The 14,534-nt window shown below is 45.7% G+C and overlaps 1 protein-coding gene across 1 annotated transcript in view; it reads left to right on the top strand.

Moving 5' to 3' along the window:
- Nucleotides 1-11,879, top strand: part of LOC125519325 (scopoletin glucosyltransferase-like) — an 80,978-nt gene extending 69,099 nt beyond the window's left edge. Inside the window, exon 5 of the mRNA XM_087533808.1 lies at nucleotides 11,186-11,879. Within this exon, the coding sequence (XP_087389934.1) occupies nucleotides 11,186-11,879 (694 nt within the window). The remainder of the gene's footprint in view (nucleotides 1-11,185) is intronic.
- The last annotated feature ends 2,655 nt before the right edge of the window (nucleotides 11,880-14,534 follow it).

The raw sequence follows: 14,534 nt of genomic DNA, 5'->3' as shown, positions 1-14,534 counted from the left end.
ATGTTGTTATTGCTTTCTTCACGACTTATACATGTTCCTATGACTATGAGATTATGCAACTCCCGTTTGCCGGAGGAACACTTTGTGTGCTACCAAATGTCACCACGTAACTGAGTGATTATAAAGGAGCTCTACAGGTGTCTCCAAAGGTACATGTTGGTTTGGCGTATTTCGAGATTAGGATTTGTCACTCCGATTGTCGGAGAGGTATCTCTGGGCCCTCTCGGTAATGCACATCACATAAGCCTTGCAAGCATTGCAACTAATGAGTTAGTTGCGAGATGATGTATTACGAAACGAGTAAAGAGACTTGCCGGTAACGAGATTGAACTAGGTATAGATATACCGACAATCGAATCTCGGGAAAGTAACATACCAATGACAAAGGGAACAACGTATGTTGTTATGCGGTCTGACCGATAAAGATCTTCGTAGAATATGTGGGAGCCAATATGAGCATCCAGGTTCCGCTATTGGTTATTGACCGGAGACATGTCTTGGTCATGTCTACATTGTTCTCGAACCCATAGGGTCCGCATGCTTAATGTTACGATGACAGTTTCATTATGAGTTTATATATTTTGATATACCAAAGTTTGTTCGGAGTCCCGGATGTGATCACGGACATGACGAGGAGTCTCGAAATGGTCGAGACATAAAGATTGATATATTGGAAGCCTATGTTTGGACATCGGAAGTGTTCTGGGTGAAATCGGCATTTTACCGGAGTACCAGGAGGTTACCGGAACCCCCCGGTAACCTAATGGGCCTTAATGGGCCTAGTGGAGGAAGAGGAGAGGAGGCCTAGGGGCTTCCGCGCGCCCCTTCCCCCCCAAGTCCGAATTGGACAAGGAGGGGGGCGGCACCCCCCCTTTCGTTTCTTCCCTCTCCTCCTCCCCCCCCAAGTCCTAATCCAACTAGGGAAAGGGGGGAGTCCTACTCCCGGTAGGAGTAGGACTCCTCCTGCGCGCCTCCTCCTAGGGCCGGCCGCACCCCCCTTGCTTCTTTATATACGGGGGCAGGGGGGCACCTCTAGACACACAAGTTGATCTTCAAGATCGTTCTCTTAGCCATGTGCGGTACCCCCCTCCACCATAGTCCTTGATAATATTGTAGTGGTGCTTAGGCGAAGCCCTGCGACAGTAGAACATCAAGATCGTCACCACGCCATCGTGCTGATGGAACTCTTCCCCGACACTTCGCTGGATCGGAGTCCAGGGATCGTCATCGAGCTGAACTTGTGCTAGAACTCGGAGGTGCCATAGTTTCGGTGCTTGATCGGTCGGGCCGTGAAGACGTACGACTACGTCAACCGCGTTGTCATAACGCTTCCGCTGTCGGTCTACGAGGGTACGTAGACAACACTCTCCCCTCTCGTTGCTATGCATCACCATGATCTTGCATGTGCGTAGGAAATTTTTGAAATTACTACATTCCCCAACAGTGGCATCAGAGCCTAGGTTTTATGCGTTGATGTTGTGCATGAGTAGAACACAAGTGAGTTGTGGGCGATATAAGTCATACTGCTTACCAGCATGTCACACTATGGTTTGGCGGTATTGTTGGATGAAGCGGCCCGGACCGACATTACACGTACGCTTACGCAAGACTGGTTCTACAGACGTGCTTTGCACACAGGTGGCTGGCGGGTGTCAGTTTCTCCAACTTTAGTTGAACCGAGTGTGGCTACGCCCGGTCCTTGCGAAGGTTAAAACAACACCAACTTGACAAAGTATTGTTGTGGTTTTGATGCGTAGGTAAGAACGGTTCTTGCTCAGCCCGTAGCAGCCACGTAAAACTTGCAACAACAAAGTAGAGGACGTCTAACTTGTTTTTGCAGGGCATGTTGTGATGTGATATGGTCAAGACATGATGAGATATAAGTTATTGTATGAGATGATCATGTTTTGTTGAAGTTACTGGCAACAGGCAAAAGCCTTATGGTTATCTCTCTATTGCATAAGATGCAAGCACCAAATAATTGCTTTACTTTATCGCTATGCGATAGCAATAGTTGCAAGAGAAATTGTTGGCGAGACAACCATGTGACGACACATTGATATAGATCAAGATGATGGAGATCATGGTGTCATGCCGGTGATGATGGAAATCATGACGATACTTTGGAGATGGAGATCAAAGGCACAAGATGATGATGGCCATATCATGTCACATATTTTGATTGCATGTGATGTTTATCTTTTATACATCTTATTTTGCTTAGTTCGACGGTAGCTTTATAAGATGATCTCTCACTAATTATCAAGGTACAAGTGTTCTCCCTGAGTATGCACCGTTGCGAAAGTTCTTCGTGCTGAGACACCACGTGATGATCGGGTGTGATAGGCTCTACGTTTAAATACAATGGGTGCAAAACAGTTGCACACACGGAATAGTCAGGTTAAACTTGACAAGCCTAGCATATAACAGATATGGCCTCGGAACACGGAGACCGAAAGGTCGAGCGCGAATCATATAGTAGATATGATCAACATAGTGATGTTCACCATTGAGACTACTCCATCTCACGTGATGATCGGACATGGTTTAGTTGATTTGGATCACATGATCACTTGGAGGATTAGAGGGATGTCTATCTAAGTGGGAGTTCTTAAGTAATATGATTAATTGAACTTTAATTTATCATGAACTTAGTCCTGGTAGTATTAGCATATCTATGTTGTAGATCAATAGCTCGCGTTTAGATCCCCTGTTTTATTTTTGATATGTTCCTAGAGAAAACTAAGTTGAAAGATGTTAGTAGCAATGATGCGGATTGGATCCGTGATTTGAGGTTTATCCTCATTGCTGCACAGAAAAATTATGTCTTTGATGCACCGCTAGGTGACAAACCTATTGCAGGAGCAGATGCAGATGTTATGAACATTTGGCTAGCTCAATATGATGACTACTTGATAGTTTAGTGCACCATGCTTAAACGGCTTAGAATCGGGACTTCAAAGACGTTTTGAACGTCATGGACCATATGAGATGTTCCAGGAGTTGAATTTAATATTTCAAGCAAATACCCGAGTTGAGAGATATGAAGTCTCCAACAAGTTCTATAGCTAAAAGATGGAGGAGAATAGCTCAAGCAGTGAGCATGTACTCAGATTGTCTGGGTACTAAAATCGCTTGAATCAAGTGGGAGTTAATCTTCCAGATAAAATAGTGATTGACAGAATTCTCTAGTCACCATCACCAAGTTAGTAGAACTTCGTGATGAACTATGATATGCAAAGGATAACGGAAACGATCCCCAAGCTCTTCGTAATGCTGAAATTGACGAAGGTAGAAATCAAGAAAAATATCAAGTGATGATGGTAGACAAGACCACTAGTTTCAAGAAAAGGGCAAATGGAAGAAGGGGAACTTCAAGAAGAACGGCAAACAAGTTGCTGCTCAAGTGAAGAAGCCCAAGTCTGGTCCTAAGCCTGAGACTAAGTGCTTCTACTGCAAAGGGACTGGTCACTGGAAGCGGAACTGCCCCAAGTATTTGGCGGATAAGAAGGATGGCAAAGTGAACAAAGGTATATTTGATATACAGATTATTGATGTGTATTTTACTAGTGTTCGTAGCAACCCCTCGGTATTTGATACTGGTTCAGTTGCTAAGAGTAGTAACTCGAAACAGGAGTTGCAGAATGAACATAGACTAGTTAAGGGTGAAGTGACGATGTGTGTTGGAAGTGGTTCCAAGATTGATATGATCATCATCGCACACTCCCTATACTTTTGGCATTAGTGTTGAACCTAAATAAGTGTTATTTGGTGTTTGCATTATGCGTGAATATGATTTGATCATGTTTATTGCAATACGGTTATTCATTTAAGTAAGGGAATAAATTGTTGTTCTGTTTACATGAATAAAACCTTATATGGTTACACACCCAATGAAAATGGTTCGTTGGATCTCGACCGTAGTGATACACATATTCATAATATTGAAACCAAAAGATGCAAAGTTAATAATGATGGTGCAACTTATTTGTGGCACTGCCGTTTAGGTCATATTGGTGTAAAGCGCATGAAGAAAATCCATGCTGATGGGCTTTTGGAATCACTTGATTATGAATCAGTTGATGCTTGTGAACCATGCCTCATGGGAAAGATGACTAAGACTCCGTTCTCCGGAACAATGGAGCGAGCAACAAATTTGTTGGAAATCATACATACTGATGTATGTGGTCCGATGAATATTGAGGCTCATGGCAGGTATCATTATTTTCTGATCTTCACAGATGATTTGAGCAGATATGAGTATATCTACTTGATGAAACACAAGTCTGAAACATTTGAAAAGTTCAAAGAATTTCAGAGTGAAGTGGAGAATCATTGTAACAAAAAGAAAAGTTTCTACGATATGATCGCAGAAGTAAAATATTTGAGTTACGAGTTTGGCCTTCGGTTAAAAACAATGTGAAATAGTTTCACTACTCACGCCACCTGGAACACCAAAGTGTAATGGTGTGTCCGAACGTCATAACCGTACTTTATTAGATATGGTGCAATCTATGATGTCTCTTACCGATCTACCACTATCATTTTGGGGTTATACATTAGAGACAACTGCATTCACGTTAAATAGGGCATCATCTAAATCCGTTGAGACGACACCGTATGAACTATGGTTTGGCAAGAAACCCAAGCTGTCGTTTCTTAAAGTTTGAGGTTGCAATGCTTATGTGAAAAAGTTTCAACCTGATAAGCTCAAACCCAAATCGGAGAAGTGCGTCTTCATAGGATACACAAAAGAAAATGTTGGGTACACCTTCTATCACAGATCCGAAGGCAAGATATTCGTTGCTTTGAATGGATCCTTTCTAGAGAAGGAGTTCTCTTGAAAGAAGTGAGTGGGAGGAAAGTAGAACTTGATGAGGTAACTGTACCTGCTCCCTTATTGGAAAGTAGTTCAGCACACAAATCTGTTCCTGTGACTACTACACCAATCAGTGAGGAAGCTAATGATGATGATCATGTAACTTCAGATCAAGTTACTACCGAACCTCATAAGTAAACCAGAGTGAGATCCGCACCAGAGTGGTACAGTAATCCTGTTCTGGAGGTCATGTTACTTGACCATGATGAGCCTACGAACTATGAGGAAGCGATGATGAGCCCAGATTCTGCGAAATGTCTTGAGGCCATGAAATCTGAGATGAGATCCATGTATGAGAACAAAGTATGGACTTTGATTGACTTGCCCATTGATCGGCGAGCCATTGAGATTAAATGGATCTTCAAGAGGAAGACAGACGCTGATAGTAGTGTTACTATCTACAAAGCTAGAATTGTCGCAAAAAGGTTTTCGACAAGTTCAAGGTGTTGACTACGATGAGAGTTTCTCAATCGTATCTATGCTTAAGTCTGTCCGAATCATGTTAGCAATTGCCACATTTTATGAAATCTGGCAAATGGATAAACAAAACTACATTCCTTAATGGATTTATTAAAGAAGAGTTGTATATGATGCAACAAGAAAGTTTTGTCAATCCTAAAGGTGCTAACAAAGTATGCAAGCTCCAGCGATCCATCTATGGACTGGTGCAAGCATCTCGGAGTTGGAATATACGCTTTGATAAGTTGATCAAAGCTTATAGTTTTATACAGACTTGCGGTGAAGCCTGTATTTACAAGAAAGTGAGTGGGAGCACTACAACATTTCTAATAAGTATATGTGAAAGATATATTGTTGATCGGAGATAATGTAGAATTATTTTGCAAAGCATAAAGGAATATTTGAAAGGAGTTTTTCAAAGAAAGACCTCGGTGAAGCTGCTTACACATTGAGCATCAAGATCTATAGAGATATGTCAAGATGCTTGATAAGTTTTTCAACAAGTACATACCTTGACAAGATTTTGAAGTAGTTCAAAATGGAACAGTCAAATAAGAAGTTCTTGTCTGTGTTACAAGGTGTGAAGTTGAGTAAGACTCAAAACCCGACCACGGCAGAAGATAGAGAGAGAATGAAAGTCATTCCCTATGCCTTAGCCATAGGTTCTATAAAGTATGCCATGCTGTGTATCAGACCTATTGTATACCCTGCCCTGACTTTGGCAAGGGAGTACAATAGTGATCTAGGAGTAGATCACTGGACATTGGTCAAAATTATCCTTAGTGGAATAAGGATATGTTTCTCGATTATGGAGGTGACAAAAGGTTCGTCGTAAAGGGTTACGTCGATGCAAATTTTGACACTGATCCAGATGACTCTAAGTCTCAATCTGGATACATATTGAAAGTGGGAGCAATTAGCTAGAGTAGCTCCATGCAGAGCATTGTTGACATAGAAATTTGCAAAATACTTACGGATCTTAATGTGGCAGACCCGTTGACTAAACTTCTCTCACAAGCAAAACATGATCACACCTCAGTACTCTTTGGGTGTTAATCACATAGCGATGTGAACTAGATTATAGACTCTAGTAAACCCTTTGGGTGTTGGTCACATCTCGATGTGAACTATGGGTGTTAATCACATGGTGATGTGAACTATTGATGTTAAATCACATGGCGATGTGAACTAGATTATGGACTCTAGTGCAAGTGGGAGACTGAAGGAAATGTGCCCTAGAGGCAATAATAAAGTTATTATTTTATTTCCTTATATCATGATAAATGTTTATTATTCATGCTAGAATTGTATTAACCAGAAACATAATACTTGTGTGAATACATAGACAAACTAAACGTCACTAGTATGCCTCTACTTGACTAGCTCGTTAATCGAAGATGGTTATGTTTCCTAACCATAGACATGTGTTATCATTTGATTAACGGGATCACATCATTAGGAGAATGATGTGATTGACATGACCCATTCCATTAGCTTAGCACCCGATCGTTTAGTATGTTGCTATTGCTTTCTTCATGACTTATACATGTTCCTATGACTATGAAATTATGCAACTCCCGTTTGCCGGAGGAACACTTTGTGTGCTACCAAACGTCACAACATAACTGAGTGATTATAAAGGAGCTCTACAGGTGTCTCCAAAGGTACATGATGGGTTGGCGTATTTTGAGATTAGGATTTGTCACTCCGATTGTCGGAGAGGTATCTCTGGGCCCTCTCGGTAATGCACATCACATAAGCCTTGCAAGCATTGCAACTAATGAGTTAGTTGCGAGATGATGTATTACGAAACGAGTAAAGAGACTTGCCGGTAACAAGATTGAACTAGGTATAGAGATACCGACGATCGAATCTCGGGCAAGTAACATACCGATGACAAAGGGAACAACGTATGTTGTTATGCGGTCTGACCGATAAAGATCTTCGTAGAATATGTGGGAGCCAATATGAGCATCCAGGTTCCGCTATTGGTTATTGACCGGAGACATGTCTTGGTCATGTCTACATTGTTCTCGAACCCATAGGGTCCTCACGCTTAATGTTACGATGACAGTTTCATTATGAGTTTATATATTTTGATGTACCGAAGTTTGTTCGGAGTCCCGGATGTGATCACGGACATGAAGAGGAGTCTCGAAATGGTTGAGACATAAAGATTGATATATTGGAAGCCTATGTTTGGACATCGGAAGTGTTCCGGGTGAAATCGGCATTTTACCGGAGTAGCGGGAGGTTACCGGAACCCCCCGGTAACCTAATGGGCCTTAATGGGCCTAGTGGAGGAAGAGGAGAGGAGGCCTAGGGGCTGCCGCGCGCCCCTTCCCCCCCAAGTCCGAATTGGACAAGGAGGGGGGGGGGGCGGGGCCCCCCCTTTCCTTTCTTCCCTCTCCTCCTTCCCCCCAAGTCCTAACCCAACTAGGGAAAGGGGGGAGTCCTACTCCCAGTAGGAGTAGGACTTCTCCTGCGCGCCTCCTCCTAGGGCCGGCCGTACCCCCCCTTGCTTCTTTATATACGGGGCAGGGGGCACCTCTAGACACACAAGTTGATCTTCAAGATCATTCTCTTAGCCGTGTGCGGTGCCCCCCTCCACCATAGTCCCCGATAATATTGTAGTGGTGCTTAGGCGAAGCCCTGCGACAGTATAACATCAAGATCGTCACCACGCCGTCGTGCCAACGGAACTCTTCCCCGACACTTTGCTGGATGGGAGTCCGGGGATCGTCATCGAGCTGAACATGTGCTAGAACTCGGAGGTGCCGTAGTTTCGGTGCTTGATCGGTCGGGCCGTGAAGACGTACGACTACATCAACCGCGTTGTCATAACGCTTCCGCTGTCGGTCTACGAGGGTACGTAGACAACACTCTCCCCTCTCGTTGCTATGCATCACCATGATCTTGCGTGTGCGTAGGAAATTTTTGAAATTACTACATTCCCCAACATTTGTGTGGTGAAGATAGAGCATAGCCAGACTATATGATTTTTTAGGGATAACTTTCTTTGGCCATGATATTTTGAGAAGACATAATTGCTTTGTTAGTATGCTTGAAGTATTATTATTTTTATGTCAATATAAACTTTTGTCTTGAATCTTTCGAATCTGAATATTCATATCAAAATTAAGAAGATTTGCATTGAAATTATGCCAAGTAGCACTCCGCATCAAAAATTCCCTTTTTATCATTTACCTACTCGAGGACGAGCAGGAATTAAGCTTGGGGATGCCTGATATGTCTCCAACGTTTCTATAATTTTTGATTGCTCCATGCTATATTATCTACTGTTTTGGACTATATTGGGCTTTATTTTCCACTTTTATGTTATTTTTGGGACTAACCTATTAACCGGAGGCCCAGCCCAGAATTGCTGTTTTTTTGCCTATTTCAGTATTTCGGAGAAACAGAATATCAAACGGAGTCCAAACGGAATAAAACCTTCGGGAACGTGATTTTCTCACCGAACGTGATCCAGGAGACTTGGATCCTACTCCAAGGAGTCAAAGAGGTGATCACGAGGGTGGGGGGCACCCCCCTAGGGCGCGCCCCCTGCCTCGTGGGCCCCTCGGTGCTCCACCGACGTACTCCTTCCTCCTATATATACCTACGTACCACCAAACAACCAGAAGAGGAGCCAAAAACCTAATTCCACCGCCGCAACTTTCTGTATCCACGAGATCCCATCTTGTGGCCTGTTCCGGAGCTCCGCCGGAGAGGGCCGTCATCACGGAGGGCTTCTACATCATCATAGCCTCTCCGATGAAGTGTGAGTAGTTTACCTCAGACCTTCGGGTCCATAGTTAGTAGCTAGATGGCTTCTTCTCTCTTTTTGGATCTCAATACAAAGTTCTCCCCCTCTCTTGTGGAGATCTATTCGATGTAATCTTCTTCTTTTTGCGGTGTGTTTGTTGAGACCGATGAATTGTGGGTTTATGATCAAGTCTATCTATGCATAATATTTGAATCTTCTCTGAATTCTTTTATGTATGATTGGTTATCTTTGAAAGTCTCTTCGAATTATCTCTCTACATCATGTCATCTTGCTTAAAGCGTTACTCTGTTTTTAACTTAATACTCTAGATGCATGCTGGATAGCGGTCGATGAGTGGAGTAATAGTAGTAGATGCAGAATCGTTTCGGTCTACTTGTCACGGACGTGATGCCTATATACATGATCATGCCTAGATATTCTCATAACTATGCTCAATTCTGTCAATTTCTCAACAGTAATTTGTTCACCCACCGTAGAATACTTATGCGCTTGAGAGAAGCCACTAGTGAAACCTATGGCCCCCGGGTCTATTCTTATCATATCAATCTCCATCACTTTAATCTTGCTTTGCTTTTTTACTTTGTCTTTACTTTTTAATTTGCATCTCTATACCAAAAATACCAAAAATATTATATCTATCAGATCTCACTCTCGTAAGTGACCGTGAAGGGATTGACAACCCCTAATCGCGTTAGTTGTGAGTAGCTATCGTTTTGTGCAGGTACGAGGGACTTGAGCATGGCCTCCTACTGGATTGATACCTTGGTTCTCAAAAACTGAGGGAAATACTTACGCTACTCTGCTGCATCATCCCTTCCTCTTCGGGGAAATCCAATGCAAGCTCAAGAGATAGCAGGGCGCTGGCCACGCGATGCCCAAAAGGCCACTGGCTGGTCAGCGATGGTGGCAACGGAGCGGCGTGCTTCGATGTGTTGCTCGGTGAAGAGCAGGCGGGAGAAGAGCTCGTGCGGAGGAAGTGGCGGCTTGGCGTTGTGGACGGCCTCGGCAAGGTTGTCGTAGTCGGCATCGAGACCCTTAATAACGTAGCTGGCGAACTCCTCATCACTCAGCGGTCGACCAATGGAGGTCAATGTATCCGCCAAGACCTTGATTTTGTTGAAGTACGTTGTGGCAGATGAGTCCAGTTTCTTGATATCATCAAGCTTGCTGCGAAGAGCCATCGAGTGGGCGGTGTAGGTCTATGCAAACGCATGCTCTACAGTCGTCCACGCATCCAAGGAGGAGGCAGCGAAGAGGCAAAGGCTAGCAAACCCGTTTCCGAGGGAACCCTGGATGGCGGAGAGGATTGCTTGGTCTTGCTGCACCCAGACACGGTGCGCCGGGTTAATGGCTAGGCCGTGGACGGTGTGGATAACCTGCGGCGGACACGGGAGGGAGCCATCGACATAGCCAAGGAGGGAGCGGCTGCGGAGCAGCGGTAGAACCTTGGCACGCCAAAACAAATAGTTGTTCGGCATGAGACGAGTCGTGATTAGGTTGTCGAAGTGGAACGGTCCGGAGATCATGGCGACGTCGATGGTAGCAACAGCAGAGAGCGCAGGGGCTTCGGGTGCCACACCCGCAGGCTGATCAGTGGAGGCCCCCGAGGCCGCCGGCATGATGGCGAGTGTCGGGGACGAGCCAACAGTGGCTGCAGGTGGTGCCATCATCGTGGCGGCGGAGGCCGCCACCGTCGATGGCGCGGGAGACGGCGGGATTGGAGTCGAGAATAAAGAACCAACGGCGGTGGTGCCGAAGACTTGGGGCCGCGGTGATGCACCAGCGTGGGTGGGAAGATTGAGAAGAGCGGCCAGCGTCACGGGGATGGCCCCGGAGCTGGCAGAACTGGAGGCAGAAGCGGTCATGGCAGCAGCGGCGGCGGCGGCTGAGGTGGAGGTGGAGTAGGTCCTAGGTTTAGTCTGATACCATGTTAAACGTAGGATTTATGGGAACTGTCTCAACCCTCTAGGGGTGGCCTATCACATATATTTATAAGGTTACACAATATACAGTTTACACAGTTGGACTACGTTACAAAGTCTAACAGTCGCGCTCGCCAGCGGCAGCAAGGACGTGGCGTCAAGAGGTGCAGACGTGCTCTCCCCGGTGGCGGCCGGCTGCCTCCGTTGGCTCGACGCCAAGCCGGCCGGCTCGGTTGCGTACGTCGCATTTGGCACCCAGACTAGCTTCTCGCCGGAGCAGCTACGGGAGCTCGCCCGCGGCCTCGACCTCTCAGGAAAGAACTTTGTGTGGGCCTCGACCTCTCCGACATCATCAGACCTATGGATGCCGGAAGGCTTCCCGACAGCTTTGTGTGGGCACATCATCTGTGGCTGGGCGCCACAGGTGCTCATCCTAAACCACCCAACCGTGGGCTGCTTTGTGATGCACTGCGGGTGGAACTCGATACTGGAGGCCGTGAGCGCCGGCGTGCCAATGGTGACTTGGCCACGATATGCTGACCGGTTCTACAACGAGAAGCTCGTCGTGGAGGTGCTTGAGCTGGGCGTCAGCGTGGGTGCCAAGGACTATGCGTCATCTGCGGAGCCGGAGGCCCACCGGGTGATCGGAGGCGGCGTAATTGCCGAGTCTGTCAGGAGATTGATGGAGGTTCGGGGTGAGGCAATACAGAAGACGGCTCAAGATCTCGGTGCCAAGGCAAGAAATGCGGTGGAGAAGGGTGGATCGTCATACGGTGACATTGGACAACTGGTGAACGAGCTCATGGTCCGCCGGAGTGCACAACGTGATTGACCCGAAGGCGCCGGCGTGTCTCGTTCATTTTTTTCCCAATAAAAGTGAGATTCAGTCTATCAGCGTCCCGCCGGTCCTGAAAGCAATGTAGGCCATTGTGCTGCGGCGTAAAATGCACGGGTGAAAAGTGAAAACATCTAAGGAATTATCATCGCATGAACGTTTCTCATGCTCTTTTTTCTCAAAAGACATCAGATCTACAGTAAAACTTCACCGGAAATACAAAGAATCTCAAACATAATAAAAATTTAGATCGAGATACCGACGCAACCGAACAACCACCACTGTCGCTGCTGCCCTACCGAAGCCGGCTCTACTTTGTCGATGACAGGAAGTCTTCGTTTATGTACCCCTAAAGACCAGCAACCTAGACACACAGTCATCGCCCTTGAACCCTTGCATAGATCTGAAGCACCTGGCACCAAATTTTACGACATAATGAGAAACCCTAACCTTACACTACTAGGAAAAGGCATGCTAGTGGCGCACCGAATTTGCCTTCTAATGGCGCACTACCGGTGCGCCACTAGCATCACGCCATTAGAATTAAATTCTAATGGCGCACCACCGGTGCGCCATTAGTATCTGGTGTTCTAATGGCGCATCACGTAGTGCGCCATTAGTATAGCCTGCAGTGCGCCATTAGAATGCCTCCCAGGGAGCCATATGTACCCATGTGCTTTGGCATTCTAATGGCGCACCAGCAGTTAATGCGCCATTAGTGTGATGATCACAGTGCGCCATTAGTGTCTTGTGTGGTGCGCCATTAGTATGAATATTAAGTTTTATTTTTTTTTGCTTTTCTGATTTTTGCACAGGTTACAAAATATATTATTGGACAGAATATAGACAGCAGCACACAGCAACATCAGATTCATCGAATACAATAGAAGATTAGTCTCCGAATACAATTCATCATATTAGTCTCCGAATTCAAAAGACCGAACAAAGATAAAACATTACAAGTCTCAAGACCGTGAGTATCGAGTTTGCCTTCACATTACAAGTCGATATCGATCATCTAAACTACCATCACATAGAAGAGAGCTGTGGTCATCACGATGAGCATCATCGTGATCAAACTGGTCTTCATCCGGTTCCTCCAACGCTCCCTCCTCTCTCCCTCTAGATAGCGGGAGTATCTACATTCGGCCTCCGCCCTAGTGGTGTACCCTTTGTAACTGTTACCGCTGAAATGGTGAACCTGTCTCTGACACTCCTCCCAGTCGTCGTAGACTCCGGGAACCTTACCCTTGTACACGACATACGACGGCATCTCTATGCACAAGCCAAACAACAGACAATACATAAGCAATATGTAAGTATGCAACAAAAGGATCGGACGAGAAATGCAAGACATTAATAGCACGATTCATGGTCCTACTAATAAATAGCATCGATTACATCTAAGTTGAACGACTGTCCAAACCAAAGAGACATACGAATTCATTAAAGTATAATTACAACATGAGCCAATCAATGTTTCAGAACTACACATCACTACTTTCGACTCGACTCATCGGACAGGAACGTGAATGAAGCCGCCGTCTGTCGTGATGGTCATGAAATCACGGTCGTTGTCACCCTGCATTTGTAGCATTTCATCTATCTCACTGTTGGACGGTTGATATCTGAGGAAGAACTGCCCCGAGGTATGAAGGACATCTTGATGGATGATGTCCGCAAACTCTGACTGGATGCGAAAGAATTCTTGTCTGAGGTCCGCGTCCTGGACTGCCGACAAGCTCGCGGCCCAATCTTTGAGATTATCTGGTAGCAGAAGTTGATGATGGTCCCTTACGATCGCCCGCATGTGATGGAGGGCGTAGTAGGCATCCTTCTGACCGCCAGGCGGCTGCTTGACGCAGAAGAACTTCCTATTGTGTGAGAACATGTGCTTGCCGTACTTACGAACTGCCCTGGTGAAGGTGCCTCCAGATTTGGCGTAGGCGGGGAGAACATCATCAAGAACTTTCTTGACATTTGTGTAGTCTATCTTGGACTTACGGTTCGGGTCTAAATACGTGGCCGTGGAATATTTCGGGCTTAAGAGGATGAGTGCGCAATGTGTGTCACTGCACAGAACACGGAATGTTAAAGAAAGAACGATTGAAATCTAAGAAATCATATGTTACGGGGCGGTTAAGGGATGACTTACTCGGGAAAGTAAGCCACAAGGAAGTTATCCTTATCTGGGTTTGCCAGAATGATGCCTTCGAGGTGTGAACTCGCAACTTGGCGGTCCCCAGCGCTGCTCAAGTGCTTGGCACGCATGTAGAAGGGGTCGACTATCATGATGTCCGGGGTCCTGTCTCTAATGATCCGCATCTCCATACTCAGCGAAAACAGCCGAACGAAGGTGTAGTGTAGCGGATGAAGGTTAAACATAGCAAAGATGTCATCAAACCGCAGGACGATAGTACCCCCGATGTTGCCATCCACAAAGCCCTTGCCCTCTAGCACCTTGGCCACGAAAATCGGGTATGCCACATCCTTCTCTTTGAGACACCGCTTCTCCAAAGAAAGAACACTGTCGTGCAGACTCCGCATAGCACCGGTTGCAGCATTCAGCATATTTGGCGGTAGCATCGCCCTACCCGCCACATGCACCCTCCTCGAGATATCCTTAGGTGAAGGTGGCCCATCCTGAGCACG

The sequence above is a fragment of the Triticum urartu genome, chromosome 7A, assembly GCF_056163025.1.
Source record: "Triticum urartu cultivar PI428250 chromosome 7A, HENAU_Tu73, whole genome shotgun sequence".
NCBI lineage: Eukaryota > Viridiplantae > Streptophyta > Magnoliopsida > Poales > Poaceae > Triticum > Triticum urartu.
This window is presented reverse-complemented; position numbering and strand designations above follow the sequence as displayed.